At 38.9% G+C, this 25,747-nt stretch overlaps 1 protein-coding gene across 1 annotated transcript in view; it reads left to right on the forward strand.

The window, feature by feature from the left end:
• The window catches only part of LOC103541562 (polyadenylate-binding protein 1-like), a 61,450-nt gene extending 40,519 nt beyond the window's left edge, over positions 1-20,931 (forward strand). The window contains 4 exon segments of the mRNA XM_070603363.1: positions 18,712-18,919; positions 19,123-19,359; positions 19,361-20,092; positions 20,094-20,931. Of these exon segments, the coding sequence (XP_070459464.1) occupies positions 18,712-18,919; positions 19,123-19,359; positions 19,361-20,092; positions 20,094-20,931 (2,015 nt within the window).
• The last annotated feature ends 4,816 nt before the right edge of the window (positions 20,932-25,747 follow it).

The raw sequence follows: 25,747 nt of genomic DNA on the forward strand, positions 1-25,747 counted from the left end.
AACTTCTACAATCTAGAATCAAAAATCAGACTCACATAACCCACAGCAGAAATACCCTCTGCGGGTTTGTAAAGGAGAAAATTTTCCTGTACAATGAGGAATTACTGGGAAGCTGTAACTCATCCCTATCATTCAAGGATTAGATTAGGGATTTAAACTGTAGTGCTCAGAAAATAACAATGAAATAAAATGTAGTGCTCAAAGAGCTCTTCTCCACCTTAGAGTACACAGGAAGAACAATCAATGTAGCATTACTATAAATACATACTTCCAAAGTTCCGTTGCTCAATTTGTTTTGATTTTTTTCGAGAGTTCAATGTAATTCTTTAGTGAAAATGTTTTCTCATCAGCAAACAGATCACAATTCAAGAATTAACTTTTAAAACATCAGAGAATCTGAAATCATTTCCATAAAATTAAAAATCAACACCCTAAACCACGGTTTCTCAACAGTGACACTACTGACATTTAGGGCAGGATAGTTCATTTCTGAAGGAGAGGGGGCTGTCCCGTGCATTATAGGACGTTTAGCAGTATCCCAGTCTCTACTCACTAGATGCCAGCAGCACCCTTCCATCCCAGTTCTGACAACCAAAGGTATCCCCAAACATTGCCAAATGTCCCCTGAACAGAAAACCATTCCCACTGAGAACCACTGCTAACCTAATTTTCTCAAATTCTATTAAACAATTACACATTCTATATTCAAATGTACTCTATCTGTACAGTTAGGATCTGTATATTCATTCAGGCCCTCGTTCCTTTTTTTTATTTCACTCTTCTTTCTTTTCTCTATTTAGTTGCTGTATAGAATAAAATTTGCTTTCTGGAAGATGAAATGGTGAGGGAGGTTATAAACTGGACTGACTACCTGGCAAGACTATTCTATCTTTGTTCAAAACAAGACATAAAACCATAAAACATGAAACGAGATACAAGAATTTGGGGACTATATGCACTAACAGTAGCAAGAGAATTTCCGCAGCATTCTCATTCCCTGTGGACGGACTTAAATAGGAATCACTCCTACCATAAACAAGATTCCACATATCAATTCAGAATCATTTTAAATGTTTTACCCTCCACAAAGTTAATAATTTATTCTACATGTAAAAATTGAAATTAAAGTTTAGTTATTTCCTCTCATAACATAATCTCCTAAAAATGTCAAACTGTGTTTATAATTTTGCATAAAAGAGTACATTTTACTATTCTCAGACCAACCTTGTGCGGATAAATAACAAACAGGTCATTATATTAGCTTGTACCCCTTAAATTTCACAGTTATACATATTTAAGAAGACCATCATTTATAGAGTCAAGTTTTCTATGGTACTCAAGCTAAAGAAAAATTTTCCTTAAAACATCCAATGAACTGAAAAGTATAACACCTTTTCATAAGCAATCTAAGCAGTAAGCATAACATTCCTAATTTAGTATAATCCCAGTTGATGTATAAAGGAACACCATATTTGAAAGAAAGTACTATTCTTTCATATAAACTAAAGAAACATAATTTTGAGATTGTTCAGAAACACTGGTCTTAACATATTTAGGAAAGAAGTACTAAGTTTAATTTGAAACAATGAAAATAATATTTGCTAGTAACACATTGCCATTAAGTTATCTATTTATAAATTTCCAGCCAGTCTCTTCCATCTAGCTGTTAAAATGAGAGTTAGAATCCAATTGACCAATACCACTTTGTTATTTTTATCATCTAAATAGTTGAATATTATTGACCTTTCAGTATTCCGTTCAATTTTTGGTGATATCTTTGCTATCAGCTGAACCTCTAGTTAATCTGAACAACCGCCAAAATTTGACTAACTTATAACATTCCATTGACAGTTAAGGGAGACAGGACCCTGAGAGAATAAATAAAATACAGATCTGATAAATTCTGATTAGAGTGAGAGAACCACGAGAGATGGGGAGAGGGCCAATAAGCACCTAAAACAGGAAGGTCTGAAAGGCGTTCAGGGTACATGCAATGGGCTGTGCTGAAAACTGCAGATGAACTTCACCCATCCTAAGATTTTCTGAAGTCAGCTCAAAAACCAGGTCTGAATGTCTCACACTTCCCCAAATGATCAAATGCTTAAACCCTAATTGTATTTATGAATATGATACAAAGAGTGTTCTTCAGTGTAGCAATGTTCAGTGTTCTTCAGCAGCTCTTCAGTGTAGCACACCCCTCTCTCCTTTTAAATAACACAATCACAAATATTTACGTATGTGTGTATACATGTAGGCATTCACTATTTATATATTCATACATTCGTTTGTCCTCTGTTTATCTGTTGGTCCATCCAACTATCCAACTATCATATTATCCATCCTAATGGATTTGCTCATGGAAATAGATGACCACTTAGGGAACGGGGAGCAGGAACTCAGGTGCCTTAGGTAGGACATGATGGTGGTGCTGGGCATAGAGGTATAAAAGAATTTGTTGTCTAAGATCACGCTGTAGACTGAACTCTGTCTCCCCGCAAAATTCATATATTGAAGTTCTAACCCCCAATGTGACTGTTTTTGGAGATAGGGCTTTTAAGAGATAATTAAGGTTAAATGAGGTCATAAGGGTAGGGTCCTAATCTGATAGGATTGGTGGCCTTATAAGAAGAGAGAGATGTCTTTATCCTCCTCTTCCTCCTCCTTCTCTCCTTCCCTCTCCACGACGTGAAAACACAGTGAGAGGATGGCCTTTTGCAAGCCAGGAAAAGAGCTCTCAGCAGAACCCAACGATGCTGGCACCTTGATCTCAGACTGCCAGCTTCCAGAACTGTGAGAAAAGAAATTTCTGTTGCGTAAGGCACTCAGTCAACAGTATTTTAAAGCAACACAAACTAATACAGATTGAGACTCAAATGGCAATTCTTCTGGAGCTGCCATCCTCAACCAGAGTTTTTCTCTGCCTGAAATTGCGATCTTTGGGGCTACATCACCCATTTTCTCATTACATCCCATTGGTTTCACCTATTTGGTAGGAGAGACTGAGTTATCCACTCTTTTTATTTCACCTATATCTTTTCATGAATCTCCCTCTGCTTTACATCAGAAGACTTCTTTGATGCTGAGGAAGGGTAACTAATCTCCTGAATTTTCACTGCTCCCTAAATTAGCTTATGTACACCCAGTTCCACCACATCCACTTTTTGTGTATTCATAAACCAGAGAAAATAAGTTCTGTGATGGAAATTCTGACAGATATTTAACTAGGGAACCATGAATTCTGACACTATAATTACAGGTAAGGCTATATTAAAGTAAACACTTCATTTATGAAGTGTCAAGCAACAAGTAGCATGTATCTAAGATTACTGCTTAGATACTTTACTGGCAATCAGTTCTGCCAGCAACAAAGCTGAATGACAGTAAGCTTCTTAGTTAAGGAGGCCAAATGCAACAAGACACTTTTCTTTAGGAAATGAGACATGCACTCTCTCTCTTCCATCCCTTGTATCTGCTCTCCAGGAGATTAAAAGAACAGAGTGGAAAAAGACTTATTAGATCCCTCAGTTAGCTTTCAGTTTTGATTTGCTGAGAAAGAGAAATTAATGTACAGAGTTCTTTCATAAATCTAATATTTTTATCTTTGCAGTACTACTTATAGTATGTGTTAGAAGAGTAATAAAATAAAACAAGTATTTCTCCAGAAGAGTAGGTCCATGCCTGTCTTGTTCATCACTATATTCCTGAGTCAGAAAAACCTGGATTCAAGTTGAAGCTCTTCTATTTAAGAGCTGTGTGAAAATGGATAAGTTATCAAACTCTACGCCTCATTTTTCTCATTTGTAAAATGACGATATTATCCACATCATAGATATTCTGTGAGCAACAAGCATACAGCAGTGACCCATTGTTGACTCTGTTGTTCTATTCTGCTACATAATTTTATGTACTTTATATCCTGCTACAAGGTCAATCCAACGTCATCTGAGCCATGAGATATTTGTGGCCCAACCTTAAAGATCCCTGATTCAAAGGGGATGTGCCAATACCTAGGGATCAGAGCCCCAGACATTCCCAGTTCTGAGAGGCACTGGTAGGGTAGTCATAGTGCTTCCAGAATGGCCTGCACTCCATGGAAAATCTGAATGGATTAAACTCCACAGTAGAGTTGGCAAAGAATGGGGAGAGGAAATGGGCAAAAAAGTAACTCTAAGTGGGAGTACAATACACTGAAGATAAAATTCTTTGATGAGGAGGCCCACTCACTGTGTTGGCCATGCATTATTTTGCTTGCACAAAACACTTGATTTTCTAAAGAATTCCTAGGACCTATGCCATTGATAACATTATATATTCCTGCATATTTGTGATTTATCCACAATTTTAAATTAAAAACTGTTCCTTTTAACTTTGTCTATCACCAGCCAGGTGCCATGTGTATACTGGAGAACAAAATATTGCCCATATAGGTTCAGCTCTCTCTAAATATTCTTGCTTACACCTATATATTCTGTTGTCAGTTGTTATTTTGAAGTTCATTTAAATTTGACTAATTATATTCTAGGATAGTCCGGCACTGACTGGAAATATGAAAAGGGGCTCAAAATCGTGTAACATTGAACCAACAGTTTAAGTAATACACATTTTTGTGTTCCAGTAAAATCTCAACATGGAAAACCTCATTTTGGAAAATTTTTATGACACAAGCTGAAATTTACCTTTGTACATACCTATGTAAAACGGAAAAAATGTCCAGTGTTAGCTTTATTTCAATAGTAATATTTATCTACTTGAGAAAAGCGTTTTCCATCACTTCAGAAGTAGCCATGTGCATAAGTTAATCACAACACAGGCAATTAATTGAAAAATTGTGAATTAAATCATGTAAGATCTGGTGTCAAGATGGTGGCATTGGTGGACTCTGACTCACTTCCTCCTGTGGACACAACAAACTTACAACTACTCTTGGAACAATTACCCCTGAGACAGAACTGAAAACTGAATAAAAAGAACCCTCACAACAAGGGACAGTGCTGAGTAAGCTGGAAGAAGCAGAAATTCCTTGCTGGAGAGGAAAAGGCAACCTTCTATTCATGGCACTTCATGGCCAGCTGGGAACAATATTAAGGTACAAAGCCTTTCCTGGAGTATTGGGGGATCTGCGTGGGAGAGCTTTACCACAATAAGCAGCTTTTGGACTCAGCACAACCAAGACAACTGTCATGATATCTAGCTTTGCGGTTTATTAACAGCAAGGGGGATAACGTCAGAAAAGCTATGATACATAAGGGGAAAAAAAGCCTGATCTTAAAGGGCCCACACACAAATTCACCCATTTCAGAAAGCAAGCTAAAATCACCAGAAAGGTGCACAGTCCTTTGGTGAAAAGAAACTGACTTCATAGGCTCTGGGGGCATCCTGGCGAGAGATGAGACCTCCCCAGGCTTGGACCACCTCGCCAAGGACTGAGACATTGATGGCAACCATTATTGTGACCTAGTACAAGCATGCTGACACAGACGCTGGTAGGCACCATTGGAGTTCTTCCCCTGGCCTGTTAGTGCAGGTGTCTGCCCCACACACTAGAGAACTGATTTAATCAAGCTCAGCCAGGACAGGTAGCCTGACCTAGGAACTGGCCCCACCCAACAGCAAGCCCTTGAGCAGCTTATGGGCCTGCATAGGTAGGGCATGTGGAACTTCTGCAGTGGGGTGAGTCGGTCTGCCTCTGTGGGCCAGGGTATGTGCAAGGGGCAGGCCTGTGTTGGCGGAGCGTGTGGGGCTTCTGCAGCAGAGTGAGTAGACATGCTTCAGTGGGTTGGGGTGTGCGCATAGGGCAGGACTGTGTTGACGGGGCATGTGGGCCTGCAGGTGGTGGGGCTTCTCAGCTGCAGCAGATTTGTGCTTCTCAAACAGCCACATAGGGGATAAGCCCCACTTTCCAAAGTCTGAAACAATTGGGTACTCCCACGCCTGGGGCCAGCCCAACACAGCCGCATTCCTAAAAGGGCTCACAACAGCCTTGTAGGCTGGAAGCCTAAACAAACTGTAAGTCCCTGAGCCTAGCAACCAGCCACACTGAGGGTCTACTCACGTAACAGAAAGATTGCAACAGGATGTACACCTGAAAGCTATTTAATGTTATAATCCAATGTTACTGCAATAAAAAAAATAAATGAAAGAAAGAAAAGAAAAGAAAAATTGCAACAGGAATGTGCTATTAGAACTTACAGCCAACTGTGCTGGGGCTCTCCACACCTGATAAAGTGACCAAAGGGACCATAACAGCCACCCGCAACTGAGTATTATAGCTAGCCAGCCAGGTGGACGGCCTAGCCTCCCCGGACACCTGCAGCAAGAGCAACGCTGCCACAACAGAAGGACACACACAGCCCACACAGGGGATACTCCTGGAATACTTGGAACTGCTGACGAGAAGGAAGTACACTACTGGGCCTCATAAGACTTCTCTTATGTAAGGCCACTGCTCCAAGATCAGGAGATGTAGCTGATCTACCTAATACACAGATAAAAGCAGAGAGAAAGAGGCAAAATAAAGAGACAAAGGAATACTTTCCAAATAAGGGAACAGGACAATCCTCAGAAAAAGAACTAAACGAAACAAAGATAAACAATCTACCTGACAAAGAGTACAAACTAATAGTCATAAGGATGCTCACTGATCTTGGGAGAAGAATGGATGAACTCAGTGAGAACTTCAACAAGGAACTGGAAAAATATAAAAAAGAACCAATCAGAAATGAAGAATACAATACCGGAAATGAAAAATCTACCAGAGGGACTCAATAGCAGAGTAGATGATACAGAAGAATAGATCGATGAGCTGGATGAAAGACTAGAGGAAACCACCCAAGCTGAACAGATAAAAGGAAAAAGAATTAGACAGAATGAGAACAGTCTAAGGGACCTCTGGGACAACATCAAGTGCACTAACATCCATATTCTAGGTGTTCCAGGGAGAAGACAGAGACAAAGGGGCAGAGAATCTAGTTTAACAAATAATAGCTGAAATCTTTCCTAACCTAAGTAAGGAAACAGACATCCACGTACAGAAGCAAGAGAGCACTAAACAAGATAAACCCAAAGCGGCCCACACAAAGACACATTTTAATTAAAATGTCAAGAATTAAAGATAAAGAGAGAATCCCCAAAGCTGCAAGAAAAAGGCAACAAGTTACATAAAAAGGAAATGCCATAAGGCTATCAGGTGACTTCTCAGCAGAAATCTTATAGGCTAGAAGGGAGTAGCATGATATATTTGAAGTGCTGAAAGGAAAAAATCTACAGCCAAGTATACTCTACCCAGCAAGATTATCATTCATAAGGGAAGAAGAGTTTTTGAGACAAGCAAAAAATAAAGGAGTTTATCACCAATAAACCAGCCTTATAAGGAATGCTAAAGGGACTCATCTGAGTGGAAAAGAAAAGACTGCAAATAGGAATAAGAAAATTATCGGAAAAAAATAACTAAAATCACTGAGAAAGGCAAATATATAGTAAAGGTAGCAGATTAACTACCTATGAAGCGAAAATGAAGGTCAAAAAACAAAATTACTAAAATTATCTATTTGCATGACAAAATGGTAACATAAACAAGTACAAAAAAGAGGTTAGATATGACATCAAAAACAGAAAATGTTGGGGGCCAGCCAGTGGCACATGGTTAAGTTCACACATTTTGCTTCAGCGGCCTGGGGTTTGCCAGTTCAGATCCTGCGTGTGGACCTATGCACTGCTTGTCAAGCCATACTGCAGCAGGCATCTCATATATAAAAGTAGAGGAAGATGGGCACAGATGTTAGCTTAGGGCCAGTCATCCTCACCAAAAAGAAGAGGATTGGTGGCAGATGTTAGCTCAGGGCTTATCATCCTCAAAAAAAAAAAAAAAACCCATAAAATGTGGGAGGAGGGGAATAAAAGAGTAGAGCTTTTAGCAAGAGGTCAAGCTTAAGAGACTATCAACTTAATGTAGATTGCTATATACATAGGTAATTATACATGAACCTCATGATAATCACAAACCAGAAAGCTATAATAAATACAAAAAAATTATTAAGAGAAAGGAACCCAAACATAATACTAAAGAAAGTGATCAAACCACAAGGGAAGAGAGCAAGAGAAGAAGAAAGGAAAAGAGAAAAACTACTAAAACACCCAGAAAAAAAGTAACAAATTGCCAATAAGTACGTACTTATCAATAGCTACTTTAAATGTCAATGGACTAAATGTTCCAATAAAAAGGCTTAGGGCGGTAAATTGGATACAAAAAAGAAAACCCATATACATGCTGCAAAGAAGAGACACACTTCAGACATAAAGACACTCACAAGCTGAAAGCGAAATGGTAGAAAAAGATACTCCATGTAACTGGCAATGAAAAGAATGCTGGGTAGCAATACTTATATCAGACAAACAGACTAAAAAAAACAAAAACTGTAACAAGAGACAAAGAAGGGCACTATATAATGATAAGTGGAAAATCCAACAAGAGGATGTAACACTTGTAAATATCTGGGCACCCAACAAAGGAACACCTAAGTATCTAAAGCATTTCTTAACAGACATAAAAGGAGAACTAGACAGCAACACAATAATAGTAGGGGACTTGAACACACCACTTACACCAACGGATAGATCATCCAAACAGAAGGTCAATAAGAAAACACGACCTTAAGTAACACATTACACGAGATGGATTTAGTAGATACATGCAGAACATTCTATCCAAAAACTGCAGAATACACATTCCTTTCAAATGCCCATGGACCATTCTGCAGGACTGAGCACGTATTAGGCAACAAAACCAGTTTCAATAAACTTAAGAAGACTGAAATAATACCAAGCATCTTTTCTGACCACAAAGGTAAGAAACTAGAAATCAACTACAGGGGGCTGGCCCCGTTGCCGGATGGTTAAGTTCACGCACTCCACTTCAAGCAGCCCAGTGTTTCATTGGTTCGAATCCTGGGCGTGGACATGGCACTGCTCATCAGACCACACTGAGGCAGCGTCCCACATGCCACAACTAGAAGGACCCACAACAAAGAATGTACAACTATGTACTGGGGGGCTTTGGGGAGAAAAAGGAAAAAATAAAATCTTAAAAAAAAAAAAAAGAAATCAACTACAGGGAAAAAATCAGAAAAGATACAAATATGTGGAGATTAAACAGAATGTTACTGAACAACAATTGGGTCAATGCAAAAACCAAAGGAGAAATCAAAAAATATGTTGAGACAATTGAAAATCAAAATATGACATGCCAAAATTTATGGAATACAGCAAACCAGTTCCAAGAGGGAAGTTTATAGCAATACAGGCCTACCTCAACAAACAAGAAAAATCTCAAATAAACAATCTAACTGTACACCTAAAGGAACTGGCAAAAGAAGAAAAAACAAAGCTCCAATTAGCAGAAGGAAGGAAATAGTAAAAATCGAAGCAGAAATAAATGAAATAGAGACTGAAAAATAAAAAAAGAAAAATCAATGAAATGAAGAGCTGGTTCTTTGAAAAGATAAACAAAATTGACAAACCTTTAGCTAGACTCACCAAGAAAAAAAGAGAGAAGGCTCAAATAAAAAAATCAGAAATGAAAGAGAAGAAATTACAACAGACTCCTCAGAAATACAAAAGACTATAAGAGAATACTATGATAAACTATGCACCAACAAATTGGATAATCTGGAAGAAATGGATAAATTCTTAGAATCATACAACCTTCCAAAACTGAATCAAGAAGAAATAGAGAATTTGTATAGACCAATCACCAGTAAAGGAGAGCAAAAACGTCCTTGAAAAGAAAAGTCCAGGACCAGATGGCTTCCCTGGTGAATTCTACCAAACATCAAAGAAGAGTACTAGCTATCCTTCTCAAACTCTTCCAAATAATGGAAGAGGAAGGCAAGCTTCCTAACTCATTCTAAGAAGCCATCATTACCCTGATACCAAAATCAGACAAGGACAATACAAAAAAAGGAAATTACAGGCCAATATCACTGAAAAACATCAATGAAAAAAATCCTCAACAAAATACTAGCAAATTGAATACAACAATACATTTGAAAGATCATACACCATGATCAAGTGGAATTTATTCCAGGGATGCAGGGATGGTTCAACATCCAAAAATCAATCAATATGACACACCACATTACCAAAGTGAAGAATAAAAATCACATGGTCATCTCAAGAGACACAGAGAAAGCATTTGACAAGATACAGCATCCATTTATGATAAAAACTCCAAATAAAACGTATACAGAAGGAAAGTACCTCAACATAATAAAGGCCATATATGACAAACCCACAGCTAATATTATTCTCAATGGAGAAAACTGAAAACTATCCCTCTAAGAACAGGAGCCAGACAAGGATGCCCACTTTCACTACTCTTATTTACCATAGTATTGGAAGTCCTAGCCAGAGCAATCAGGCAAGAAAAAGAAACAAAAGTGATTCAAATCGGAAAAGAAGAAGAAAACTGTCAGTATTTGCAGGTGACATGATTATATATATAGAAAACCCTAAAGAATCCGCTAAAAAACTTTCAGAAATGATAAATGAATACCATGAAGTTGCAGGATACAAAAATCAACATACAAAAATCAATTGTGTTTTTATACACTAACAACAAAGTAGCAGAAAGAGAAATTAAGAATACAATCCAATTTACAATTGCAACAAAAAGAATAAAATACCTAGGGATAAATTTAATCAAAGAGAAAGACCTGTACAATGAAAACTGTGAAACATTACTGAACAAAATTGAAAGACACACAAAGAAATGGAAAGACATTCTGTGTTCTTGGATTGGAAGAACTTACATAGTCAAAATGTCCACACTTCCTAAAGCAATCTACAGATTCAATGAAATCCCTGTCAAAGTTCCAACAACATTTTTCACAGAAATAGAACAAGGAATCCAAAAATTTATATGGAATGACAAAAGACTCCAAATAGCCAAAGGAATTCTAAGAAAAAAGAACAAAGCTGGAAGTATCACACTCCCTGATTTCAAAATATACCATAATCCTATAGCAATCAAAACAGCATGGTACTGGCACAAAAACAGATGCAGAGATGAATGGAACAGAATTGAGAGCCCAGAAATAAACCCACACATTTATGGACAGCTAATATTCGACAAGGGAGCCAAGAGTATACAAGGGAGAAAGGAAAGTCTCTTCGATAAATGGTGTTGGGAAAACTGGACAGCTACATGCAAAAGAATGAAAGTAGACCATTCTCTTACACCATACACAAAAATTAAATCAAAATGAATTAAAGACTTGAATGTAAGACCTGAAACCATAAAACTTCTGGAAGAAAACATAGGCAGTATGCTCTTTGACATTGGTCTTAGGGGCATATTTTCAAGTCCCATGTCTGACTGGGCAAGGGAAACAAAAGAAAAAATAAACAAATGGGACTACATCAAACTAAAAAGCGTCTGCACAGCAAAGGATACCATCAACAAAACTAAAAGACAACCTAACATCTGGAAGAATATATCTGCAAACCATATATCTGATAAGGGGTTAATATTCAAAATATATAAAGAACTTATGCATCTCAACAACAAAAAAACTAACAACACAATTAAAAAATGAGCAAAAGATCTGAACAGACATTTTTCCAAAGAAGATATACAGATGGCCAACAGGTAGGTGAAAAGATGTTCAACATCATTGACTATCAGGGAAATGCAAATCAAAAGTACAACCAGATATCGCCTCACTCCCATCAGAATGGCTATAATTAACAAGACAAGAAATAACAACAACTGTTGGAGAGGATGTGGAGAAAAGGGAACTCCCATTTGGTGCTGGTGGGAGTGCCAACTGGTTCAGCCACTATGGAAAACAGTGTGGAGATTCCTCAAAAAATGAAGAATAGAACTACCATACAATCCAGCTATTCCTCTGCTGGGTATTTATCCAAAGAAATGAAAACACGAATGCATAAAGATATATGTACCTGTATGTTCACTGTAGCTATTCACATTAGTCAAGACTTGGAGCAACCTAGGTGCCCATCAAGAGACGAATGGATAAAGAAGATGTGGTATATATACACAATGGAATACTACTGAGCCATAAAAAAGGAGGAAATCTTGCCATTTGTGACAACATGGATGGACCTTGAGGGCATTATGCTAAGTGAAATAAGTCAGAGGAAAAAGTCAAATCTTGCATGATCTCATTCATAAAAAGAACATAAAAACAACAACCACAAACACATAGAGACAGAGATTGGATTGGTGGTTACCAGAGGGGAAGTAGGGAGGGAGGAGGGCAAAAGGGGTGATTAGGCATATGTGTATGGTGATGTATTGGAATTAGTCTTTGGGTGGTGAACATGATGAAATCTAGATAGAAATTGAAATGTTATGATGTTCACCTGAAATTTATGTAATGTTATCAACCAATGTTACCACAATAAATAAAAATTTTAAAAATAAATACAATTTTAAAATAAATAAATGTCATGTTAATTCTTTGCTTTAAACTTTCCAGAGGCTTCTTATCCCAAAGTAAAAGCCAAAGTCCTTAAAAGATCTTCAAGGCCCCTCAACCTCTCCCTTAGGTCCCTTCAACCTCTCCCGCTACTGCTTTTTTTTTAAAGATTTTTTTTTCCCTTTTGCTCCCCAAAGCCCCCCAGTACATAGTTGTATATTTTTAGTTGTGGGTCCTTCTGGTTGTGGCATGTGGGATGCTGCCTCAGCATGGCTTGATGAGAGGCACCATGTCCCAGCCCAGGATCCAAACCGGCGAAACCCTGCGCCACTAAAGAGGAGCATGCGAACTTAACCACTTGGCCACAGAGCCGGCCCCCAGCCCACCACCGCTTTTATCTCTTTGCTATCATCTCCTGAAATATGCCTCCTCTGCTGCAGCTACACTGGCCTCCTTGCTATTCCTTGACTAAATCTGATTGGTTCCTGCGTCAGGGTCATTGCATCTGCTCTTCCCTCTGCTGGAATGCTCCTGCCTCTGATAACCACATGACTTAGCTCACCTCACCTTTTTCAGATGTCAATCCAAAGACCTTTTCTCAGTGAAGCCTCTCCTAGACACTCTATTTAACAGGCAAACCCTCATATCTACTATCTCTCTTGCTTGTTTTATTTAGTCTTCAGCGCTTATCACCCACTAACAGCATATGCAATGCTTATCAATCGTGTTTAGTGTTTGTTGTTTGTCACCCTCCATTAGAAAAGTAAGCTCCATGAGAAGAGGGATCTCTATTTTGTTCAGTGTTGTATTCCCAACACCTAAAATAGTGTTTTGGCATGGAGTGGTTGCTCAATAAATCTCTTGATTTAATTACTTGAATCAGTAAGTACTGATTAGTTGTTATGTTGGACACACGGTAGAAACAGAATCCTTTATTTGAAAATGATCATCATATGATACTCTTACATATTCTTTAAATTAAAGCCTCTACTGGACAATCTTGGTCAGTCTACTTCAGGTTCATGTACAACATTTAAAGTAAAAGTACATTTTTTCTAACATATCTTAACATTCAAATAAATCACAAAATCCTATATCCTTTCCCTATTTTATAAATTACACAGATTATCAAGTTTTAAGTTGTATTCCAGCGGTATTTTTAAGGCTTTTGTCTAGAACCTTAAGCTCTCATTATCTCTCACATGAACTGCCTCCTGACCAGTTTCCCAATGACCAGTTTCTCAGTATTTAGTCTAACATGCAACACTCTTCCCCGCTGTCTTACCCAGTAAACAGACTGAAGCTGCCCCAGTGATCTTTATCACTAACCTGTTTAAAACTTTTTAATGATCCTCCACTACCATCATGAGAAAATTCAAAGCTCTTAGTATTACCCCCAAGATTTTCCATGGCTTGGTCTGGTGTGCCAGAGATCTTTAGCCAATCCACTGGAGGTAGCCTGCAAGCTTTCCTGTTATTACTACATCACTTGTGTATGATCGTGTCAAATTATACTCCAGCTGTGAACATAGGGAATTACCAAACTATCACTAAGTGAGCATGGTACAGCGAGGCTTAAGCCATTCCATTCCTATGAGGTATGTTCTGTAGGTTTTAACAAGTTAATAGATGAGATTATGCTATGTTTCCTCATCTTATATTATCTTATATCATCTAATATCATCTTATTTTATCTTTACATTAAGAATTTCTGTTTGTTACTTCATACTACCTCTGGAGAGAACAGAAGCTCCTTTTGAGTGACACAATTAAGAAAGAGAAAACTTTAGCTAGATGTTGTCACTGTCAACCATTTTGGTATAACATCGCTCACCTCAACAGAGAGGTCTTGTCCATTGTGCTTGACTGTGGGCAACCCTCTTATTCTTTACTCCTCCTAAACATGGCAGTGTGGTCTTGAACCTCTGCTTGAAACTGAAATAGTTTGTGATGGCTAATTTTATGTGTTAACTTGGATAGGCCAGGGTACCCAGATATTTGCTCAACACCAGTGTAGATATTGGGGTGAAAGCATTTTTCAGATGAGATTAATATTTAAATCAGTAGACTTTGAGTCTACTCAAAGCAGATTATCCTGCATAATGAAAGTAGGCCTCACCCAATCAGTTCAAGGTCTTAAGAAAAAAAGACTGAAGTCCCTCGAGAAAGAAGGGATTCTGCTCTGCCTCCAGACTGCCTTCAACTCTTGCAATATCAACATTTCCCTGTGTCAGCAGCCTATAAGCCTGCCCTGCAGAATTTGGACTTGCCAGCCCCCAAAATCACATGAGCCAATTCCTTACATATCTCTCTGTCTCTCCTGCCCCTCTTTCTCTCTGTGTATATAACATACACATCCCATTGTTTCTGTTTCTCTGGAAAACCCTGCCTAATACAAAGTTTAACAGTTAAATAGAGAAACTACTATTGAAGGGCCAAGAAACTCATCCAGGTAATATCTGATCATTTCTTTACCTTACCTTTGGTAGAACATTGAGAGAATCTACTGAAAAATTTTTCTGACTGATTGTGAACATTTCGATCACTTACTCCCGGAACAGCGGAGTCTCCCAGGTTTGTCCTAAAATTTAGAATCAAAAGTTAATGTTTTAGTAAGTGTTTGTTGAATAAAAAATATCAACTTGCTGACAATTTTGAAAAAAGAATTTGAGAAACTTGCAATTCATAGTAATATGAACATAAAAATCTCAATGTAAAAATTCATGTCATATGAGGATATTAATTTTAATAACCTATTTTGCTTTGTCAAATAGCTTTTGTTTGGGAAAAAAGAGAGCTGCAGTACCACCTATAAGGTAACATAAAGTTGTGTCACTATTTGTCCCCATTTAGCCATAGGAAACTTGACAATACCTCAGTATTCACTTTCATTCTAATAACTTCATTACAGTAGGTACAAAGAGGATAAAGGATTGTCTCTATAAGTTAGAGGAGAACCAGAAAATTACATTTCTGGTTTCCAGCCCAGTAGACTTGACTTCTCTGGAAAAATTTTAGCTAATTCAGTGGTGCTCATTCACATTCTGAACTTAAAAGAATCTTTATATCCCTAAAAAAAGTACTCTAGATTGTATAGTTTTAGCTAAAAATGTAAACATGTATTTTAGCAATTAGTTTTTCTAATTAAAACTATTAACTGGCCCTTCTCAGTATACAGATCTGAGAGCTTGTTATTCAATTATTTTCCTCACTTTGGAACTTATTATGCATCAGGCTTGGAATGTTATTAATTCCAATCATTTTGAAGAGATTTGCTTGTAATATGTAAATACTGATAGCCATAGCACAGAGCAGTCCAGGAGGAAATGGCAAAAAAAAATCACAACAAAAATTCGAAGAAGACGTTATTTCTCACTAGGCCGTGATATTGCAAGTGTGGTGTTACAAAAACACATAGGTAAGGGGCTGGCCCAGTGGCGCAGCAGTTAAGTTTGCACGTTCCACTTCGGTGGCCTGGGGTTCGCCGGTTTGGATCCTGGGTGTGGACCTACGCACCGCTTGGCAAGCCATGCTATGGCAGGCGTCTCACATGTAAAAAAAGTAGAGGAAGATGGGCACGAATGTTAGCTCAGGGCCAGTCTTCCTCAGAAAAGAGAGGAGGATTGGCGGCAGATGTTAGCTCAGGGCTAATCTTCCTCAAAAAAAAAAAAAAACACACACACATACATAGGTAAAAAAAACTTGATATCATTAGAAAAATATTTTCCAAATCTATCTTTATTAAAAATATTTAGAAAAGAGGAGGAGGAACCAACTCAAGTGTATATAAATCTCAATTATTATAAAAACAATTTTTACTAACCTGAAACTAATGTCTTATACTTTGGACTTTAAAATTTCTGCCATTTTACAATAGAAATGGCCTGAAAACATTCCATCTTTCCAAGTCATGATGAATGAGCTTCTATTAAAAGTAGCTAAAAGAGGAGAATCCACTAATGTATTTTATACAGTCACTGATCAGTTACTGACAGGTAATATTTCATTTTCTTTAGGACTTTAAGACATGTTGTGTACCTAACAGCAACAGCGTGTGTGATAGCACATCTATCATTACATGCATCACAAAAGCAACAAAGACATAAATTCGTTTCTGCCTGTTAAAGTCTAATTATTTGTAAAATCATTACTTGGCACTGTAACAAATTGACACAATGAAGTTAATGATCCTCAAAATACTAAAACTTGCAACGTGTTTTTTGCTTACTACATTCCTAAACTTTAGTCAACGTTTAGTGGTGTGGATGACATCATATGGAGGACACTAGGCTAAATTTCTTTGCTAAGTGACAGTAATGCCACTACTATTATTCATGCAAGGTGTTTATATATCTCTTAATTAAAACAATGCTGTTACGTAAGAGTTCACTTTCATTACATTGCTAAACCTTACTGATAATATAGCTTCATGGATAATTACAGTATAAATTATAAACAAGGGTATTATCTTGGCATAGAAAAAGAATGCTAGTTTATTGAGAAATATTATGAAGTAGAATTTTTAAAAGTTAATTTAGAGACAATATTAATTTTAAAAAGACACTAAAGCTAAATCTGATACTAAAATACACAAAGTATCTTTTATACAAAGTACATATTTGGCTCAAACCCAGAAGGTATAGCATCTTGCCACATGTATTTACTGTGCTTGGGGTTTCAAAATACTCTTTCAAAGCTCAGCAGCTCTACAATTGATCAGAAAGCATCCGATCTTAACAAATGTCCTAGAATTTACATGTGAATAATCTGCTCAATTGTATGCAATAGATACATTTGAAAACAGTTTTGAAGTTTTGCACAGTGCCGAGTATATTAGTAGTGTTAATGAACACTAGATTACCTTAGAATCTTAGATTTCTTCCAGTATCTGTGGTACTGTTGTTTCAAGTCCCACAGAGGTTTAAATAATTTGAAATTTATAGTAACAGGTCATATAAAGAGAAAAGCAAACCTTTTTCCCTATTACAGGAAGGCAATGTGAGGTAGAAACAAAGTATGTGTGTCAGACTGCCTGGGTTCAAATTCTAGGATTGACACTTACTAGCTAGTACAATCTGGTCAAGTTACTTAACATTCCTGTATCTCGGCTTCTTTACATGCAAAACAGCAATGAAAATACCAACTTCATAAGGTTGTTGTATACATTAAATGAATTAATACAATCAAGTCACTGAATAAATGTTAGCTTTATTTTACTACTCTGCCCTACAGACAATTTGCAAATATTCTTTTACATAAACCTTTTAGATAAGACAAAATAAAATATAGGAAGAGCTGTAGAGTGAGAAAAAAAATTCTCTATTCTGTCACATGGAGGTTATATTCAGAAGTAACCAGAAGAGAACATAATTCCTCTTTACAGTTCAGGAAATTATTCGGGAATTACTGCTGATTTCCTAAACTTGGGTCTAAGGTCCATTCCCCTTTGACACATATGGTACAGGAATTCCTCAAACAGGATGGTCCGTGAGTAGTTTGGATTTTGGAATGCATGTGAGTAGTCTGGAATTCATCGCAATTCTCCTTGTCCCCCCCAATTCTTTATCAATTTTTCTATGTGAAAAAGTAATAGTACATCCACAAATTTCCATCGTTCTAGGCCAAGAATAGAGTGTTCTTTCATTTTGCTCTAAACATGAATTTTCCTACTGATATTTCAATTCTTGAAGATTTTATTAGTCCTGAAAATTATCCTACCTCAGACATGCAAGAAAACCTAAGGTTTAAGCTGCTGGCATTTATACTAAAGTAAAATTTTAATACCAAAGATAGCAGTAACATGCCTAAAGAAATTTGACGCTGTCACAGGAAATAGTGAACTCTGCATTTCATTGGATTACTGTTAAACACGTAGATTTGAAACAATTTTTAAAACCCCTTAAAACCTAAGTACCTTCATGCTGTCAGAGCAGCGACACCACACTAAGAATTTTCTTAACATCGCCCTTTCCTCCCCAGCATGGCCCCAAAAAGAAGCCTTAAAGAGAAAATTTTCACTCTCTCTCTTACTCTCTCTCTCTCTCTCTCTCTCTCTCTCTCTCTCTCTCTCTCTCTCTCTCTCACACACACACACACACACACACACAGACAATGGCGGGAGGAGAGGAGAGGAGGCGATGGCGAGGAGGGGAGAAGCAGAGAAGGGGAGCGGGGGAGTTAGGGATACGAAAAAGCGAAGCAAGTCAGGAAAAGACAAGACCACGAAGCACCTGCTCGTCCCCGCCTGGAGACTGACTTTCTTGCCTCCACGCAGCCCGCGGAACAGACGGCCCGCCACCCCGGGCGCCTAAGACGGCCGAGCCGACGCACTTCTCCCAGTCGCGCCGGGCCGGCCACGCGTCAGGGGTCCTCGCACGGCGCCCTCCCCCGGCCTGGGGCGCCAGCGCGCCTGACGGCGGACGAGCGCGAACTGCATCACAGTTCGGCACGCTGGGCCTCCGCGGGCAATGTCCGCGGGCAACGTGCGTGACTCGCCGTCACCTGCGGCCCACAGGCTCAGTTTCCGCTGGCTGCGCTCCGTCTGCGACAGCGGTGACGGCCTAGGCGGAGCACCCCTGGCCTCCGTTCGTCCTTTGATTGACTCTGATTGACTCTCTCCCACTGAGAGAGGTTCAGCCCTGGCGCCAGGCCCGGATCTCGCTCAAGACCCAGCTTCAAGATGAAGGCTTCCGTTCCCCGCTCCGAAATGTCCTCACTCTGCCGGATACCTGCACCCCGAAGTGGACGAGGCAATGCTGTATGAGAAATTCAGCACCATCGGGCCGATCCTGTCCATCAGATTCTGCCTTGACCCGCCCTCGCGCTGCTCTCTGGGCTACGAATACGTGAACTTCTCGCTGCAGGCCGATACCGAGTGCGCTCTGAGCACGATGAACTTGGATATTATCAATGGCAAGCCACTCTATTAGGAGGTCTCAGCGTGATCCGTCACTTCGTGAGAGTGGAGTGAGCAATATATTCGTCAAAAATCTTGCCAAGTCTATTGATACATTTTCTGTCTTTGGAAACATTCTTTCTCGTAAAGTAGTAACCAATGAAAATGGATCCAGGGGTTTCGGGTTTGTGCATTTTGAGAAATCGGAAGCCGCTACAAGAGCCGTGGCGAAGATGAGTGGAATTCTGCTGAAAGGGAGCCGAGTTTTTGTTGGGCAGTTTAAACCTCGCAAAGAAAGGGAAACAGAACTTAGAGTGAAAGCAAACATGTTTACGAATGTTTACATCAAGAATTTTGGAGATGATATAGATGATAAATGTCTTAAAGAGGTTTTTGGTGAGTTTAGTTCTGTATTAAGTGTGAGAGTTATGACTGATGAAAGTGGAAAATCCAAAGGCTTTGGATTTGTGAGTTTTGAAGATGCCCAGAAAGCCATCGAAGGAATGAACGGAAAAGTCCTTAATGGAAATCGAGTTTATGTTGGTAAAGCACAGAACAAAGTAGAGAGACTATCTGAATTAAAACACAAGTTTGAGCAAATGAAACCGGGTAAACTCACCAGGTGCAACGGTGCTAATGTTTATGTGAAGAATCTTGAAGATGATATTGATGATAAAGGACTGAGAAGAGAATTTCCCCTCTTTGGCACAATCACAAGTGCCAGGGTCATGACAGAGCGAGGCTGCAGCACAGGCTTTGGCGTTTTGCTACACATCTGAGGAAGCTAAGGAAGCCATCATGGCAATGAATGGAAAAACCGTGATCCCCCAACCAGTGCATGTGGCTATTGCACAAGGCGAGGTGGAGTGCCAGGCTCTCCTCACCCAGAACTATATGGAGAGAAGGGCAGATGTGGGACATGGAGGTAATCCTAGACTCAACTCAGAAGCCTCCTCAAGTAACTTCATGCCAATTCTTCCTCAGCCTCAATGTGGAAGTGCAGATCTCAGCAAACCTGTGGTTAGGACCAAACCTCATCCATCTCAGAATATGCGTTATGTTATCCACTCAGCAGCAGCAGCAGCACCTAAGCCATCATTCAGCACCTTCAGACCACCACAAGTGCCCGCAGTCAAGTCACCCTATCATATCACCAATACAGCAACCCAGACCAAGACTGTTCACCCTCAAACTTCTTCCTCAGGATCCCATGCAAATCAAAGATTCAAAAAAGTTGCACGTGTTTGCAGCCATTTAAAATTTAAAGTAGGAAGGCCAGTATCCATCCAGAAGCCTGTCCACATTTGTATGCAAGGTCATGATATGTCAAATATATCTGTGTTGGCATCAGCTACTACTCAGGAGAAAATCTTGTATAAAAAGCTGGTTCCTCTGGTTCTATCCATTCAGCCAACTCCAGCTGGAGAAATCTCTCGCATACTATTGGAGATGGATGACGCTGAAATTCTTTATATGCTCAAGTATAGCGAGTCTCTCCGTGCCAAGGTTTATGAAGCCATCCTCATTCTGCAGTCCAACCAAGCTCAAGATACTGCCCTGAAAGCTACTAACAGCACTCCCAGTATTCAATGTGTATAAGATGAAACTCCTGCTTGTAGAAATGAAAGTTCCAAACAATTAAAAACATGAACATTGGAGAAAATGATGAGAATAACAAAATTTTTTTAAGAAAAATAAATTTAAACTTTGCCAAAAAAATGTCAAGTTTTGTTACTGGTATTTGATTATTTACTGTTTAAAAAAATACAAATAAAACAGTAAAATAAACAGAAAAAAGGGGAAAGAAAAATAATTAAAATGTAGTATTTTCAAAGGATTTAGTAAGAGTAAGGCAAAATTACACAGAAAACAATAATTTAAATCAGTTTTTACTTTTAGTATTTTTACTGTAAACAGTGCAAAATGACACCAGTATTTTACATTCCAGAATTGTGGTAGTTGGATTTTACTCAGCAGTTGCTCAGTAATTCCATAAAGAAATGTAATTTGGATTTTAAAATTCTTATTTGGTAAAAAATTAACAGAAGTTAAAAATATGAAAGACCTAATAACTACAAATACCAGATTATTTCATAAATAGCTTAATAAAATATTACAGTATAAAATGCAAAATACCAAAGGGAAATACAGAAAATATAAATATTTTGCATTGACCTAACATAAGGCAGAGTGATGGAGCTGATGGGAAAGAGTAAGCAGAAGCAACAATTACAGGTGATAGTTTCATAAGGATGTGAGCTCCAAAAATGCCAAAGATTTTGGAATTGAAGGAGAGAGAGGAGAAGTGGGTAGGACAGAGTAGAAATTGCAGAGTAAAAATAGGAAGCATTTGAGTACTTGGAGATAATTCTAGAGATGCACAAATTCAAGGTTAGGATGAAAAGGGAGATATTAAATTTGAGGCAGAGTTTTTAGTCCATTGTTTTGGGCAGAAGCTGCTTGCTATCTGATGTCATCTGATTGTTCCAACTTTTTTGGAAAAGCTGCCTCCTCTGTGACATCATGTGCTTCAGAAAAGTTTCCAGAAACCTCAGTTTAGGGACTCTGGTTAAAGAAGAAGTTGAGTTGGTCAGAGGTGGATGTCTTTTTAGCTGGGACACAAGGAACCAAAGGGCTGTTCCTTGTAGCTTGGCTGCCCTGTTAGTGATAAGGAGGACCTGATAGGGGCCCTTCCAGTGGGGGTCCAGAGCAGTTTTTGTTGGTGTCTGTTCCAGTAGACTGTCTTCCGTTGTAAGTCCAGGAGGTGGATTCTTTAGAAAGACAACTTGACCCTGTTGATGATAAGTTTGAGTATATTGCATTAGTCATTTACATTATTGCTCATATTTAATGCAACAAAGTGGAGTTTAGAATAGGAGTGGAGTGCCCAATCTCTGGTTTGACTGTGACAAATTCATTAGGTCACAATCTATGTTTGCCATTAGGGTCAATGGGAGTAGCGTAGGCCAAGGTAGTTTTATGTCTTCAGAGAGTTTAGCAAGTTTTAATTTTAAAGTATCATTAGCTCTTTCTATTTTTCCTGAGGATTGAAGATGATAAGTACAGTATAATTTTTGGCCAACAGGCAACACCTTAGGAAATTCCTTAATTATGGTCCCAGTAAAATGCATAGCTCTTCACTAGAAAGTTAAGTAGAAAAAACAAAATCTAATTGTTTTTTCGTGACAATAAGAGCCGTTTCCTTTCAGCAAGTTTGGAAAGCTACCTAGAGGTTAGAGAAGACAATCATAAGTATGTTTTCAAAGCCTTGTGATGTAGGGTGTTGTATAAAGTCCATTTGTAAATGTTCGAAGGCTCCCTTATGGTTTCTATCTATGAAACACCTTTACAGTTTTTCCAGGGTTATGAGTTTGGTAGGTGGGACGTACACTGGAGGTCCTTCTCTGATATCCAAGTAAAATTTCCCCATTAATGTTGATCCAGAATACTTTTAAGTTTTCTTTACTTACTGTGATGGATCATAATGTGCACATTTTTCACCAAGCTCCATTTCAGCGGGTCTGGAGAGACCAAGTGGTCATCTTGCCATCTCTATAACTCACTGGATTGGAGGGCACACCCAGATTTCTTCAAGTATCCTTTTCAGAATCTGGAAGTTGTGATTTCAGTTTGCTTGAAACTTCATAAAATGACCTGAATTAACCAGATCATCTTTAATTTGTTGACCTGGTTGAACTTGGATAAGAGTAATTTGGTTAACATACTGGTCAGCTGAGACATTTCCTTTCCCCTCATGTGTTTGTTTTCTAAGTTTGAGCTTCAATGTTAATTACAGCCAAGTTTTTAGGGAGAAGCAAAGCAGTTAGAAAAAACTTTGCTCACTGTGCTTAATGAGAGTACTAGCAGCAGTTGAGGAACCATGTTGCATCCGTAACATTATGAAATACACCAAAAGCATATCTGCTGTCTGTGTATGTTAACTCTCTTGTCTTTTGCTAGCTGACATGCTCTAGGCAAGCTAGTTTAGCTAGTTACACTGATTTGACTTCAGGAAAGGGATTAGATTCAATAAAATCCTGTAAGGAGGTAATAGCATATCCAGTTTGAAAATAGAGTTGCTCATTCTTAAGATGTGACCCATATACAAAGAAATCAGAATCTGAGTCTTATAGAGGAGATCAGAGTGATGCAGGCAACGTGGTTGGGTTAATGTTAAACAATTCCATCCTCTGGAAAAGAGAATAAGGTAGGTAGCAGGATTAAGGGTATGACATCTACAGATGTGTTTCAGTTTGCCTTGGCCCGTTGCTGGATCTGCTCTTCCCTTCCGCTAAATAGTATCAGATGTCAAAACACTCCACTCAGGAGCCACTGATTGCAAGTAATTCAAAAGTTTATTACTCTCTCAGGAATTGGCAAAGCAAGGGGAGTCCCTGGGAGAGGGCCAATCAGTGAGAGGGCCCACTGGCAAGAGGGCCCCCCTAATGTCCTGAAGGAGAAAAGGAAAGAGCCTGGTCCTAGAGACATTTGTAGAACGAGCATCCTTGGGTGGGATTTTGTTGAATAATGTTAAGGGTGGACTAATTTCAGATCGCCACCTCTGTGGGGGGTGGAATCAAAGGTATAGTCCCCCTAATGTTTCGGTTACTACGTATAGTCCCCCTAATGTTTCGGTTACTAGGTAAGTTACTAGGGTAATATAAGGAGAAGCAGCATAGGGTCTACATTGACCCATTAAAGTTCTATATTTTTCCCACACCTGTAGATGAGGTAGCCCAGAGGACGTTAGCTATTAAGGAAAGTAAATCAGAAGATTTAAGTAATTCTAAGGTGGAAGAGAGTTAGAGACACAAAAGTCCAGAGTAGTCAAGTAGAGCCTCATAATATGGTATATTTGACAGTCAGAGTCTGGGATTTCAAGAAAAATTCTTCTGGATGTGCACCTAGTAGTAGCACCCTGCTGAGCCAAATGATTCCATCTTAATAAATGAGTGGAGATAGAAAGATTGAGGAGAAAGTCATGTTGAGAAGATTCTCAAGGAGATAGGTAAAGTAGAAGGGGAAGAGAGAGAGGAGAAAGAGGAAATGTGTTTAGTAAGTCCCCCCACCAAGACCTTTTTATTGCTCTGAGGAAGGATGGTAGGAAATTGGGAGAGGTTACTGGTGGAGAGTGTGGCTCAATGTTTACTAAAAGCAAGGTTGAATGACCATTTACTAATATAGTTATTTCTCCTTGTTGATCCAGACAATTGGGACACTGGAGGAGGTCTTCCTCAGAGAGGAGTTATTTTGTTTCTGATTGAGCAGCCTGTTGAGTTGCTTGTTTCCTGGAGGAAGAAAGACAATTGTGGACCCAGTAACGTTTTTCTTTGCAACATTTTCAAGTATTCTCGCTTACCTGTATTGTGTCTATCAAGCTGTTTTAAATTGCAGTACCATAATTTTGTGGTATGTGGTTTTCTATTGTTTATTATGCTGTGCTCAAAATATTGAGCTATATGGTCTGCCAGCCTATATTATGCTTCAGAATAGCGTCTATTTCAGGTTAAAGGCCATTAACAAAAAGATGAAGATTGCCTGTAGTGGTGTTAATGCGAATGCCAAACCCTGAGTATTTCCTTAAGTGGTTTCTCATTGATGTGTAAAGTTAAGAGACAGATCAGATTAATTTGTTTACAGGGGTAGATTATTCTCCAGTCAATTTTAGAGGGAATCCTTCAGGAATTGCCTTTAAAAGACTTTTTCCTATTCCCAATGCTTTCTCATATTTGGAAGGGGGGGGGGTGAAAGTCCTATTCTAAAGGTGAAAAGGAGCTGAGAAAGGAAAGGAGGAGGAGAAAAAGTCAGAATGGAAGCTAGGGAGCAAACTAGAAGGGAGCCTAGAAAGGAGTGGCTCTATAAGGGGCAGAAACAGAGTTAGAAAGGAGCAGGTCTTTGGGGAGGGAGAAGGCTGAAGTTATTTTAAGAGAGGCCTCAATAGAGTGAACTCTCTTGAACTGTTTTGTTTTTCTCAGCTTTGTCAACAAAAATGATCCATAACCAATTTATAAATGAAAATTTGGGTGAGTTTATTCTGAGCCAAAATGTGAGGACCATGGCCAGGGGCCTTTCTTCCCAAGAGAAGAAAGGGCATCAAAGAAGTAGGGTGTACAGAGTGGTTATTTACACGCAAAGAAGATGTTTCACATATGATTGAAATGTCCCTTTTACAATAGTCACGAGACTGCTCTTTTGGCACACTGGTTAATGGACACAGCAGGTAGTAGGTCTGCTGTCTTGGTGGACACAACAGGTGGCAGTGCCGGGAGCCGTCAGCCTACAAGTTAAGCCTCTGCCTTGTGACACGGTCCGGGAGAGAGATGAGGGGATGCACCGCGACCTTCAAGGGAATCTACCAGGCTGCCCCTGCAACAAGTCTCCCTGGTACTTCTGACTTTCCTGCTTCTGCTCACTC

Source organism: Equus przewalskii, chromosome X (genome assembly GCF_037783145.1).
Source record: "Equus przewalskii isolate Varuska chromosome X, EquPr2, whole genome shotgun sequence".
Classification (NCBI taxonomy): domain Eukaryota; kingdom Metazoa; phylum Chordata; class Mammalia; order Perissodactyla; family Equidae; genus Equus; species Equus przewalskii.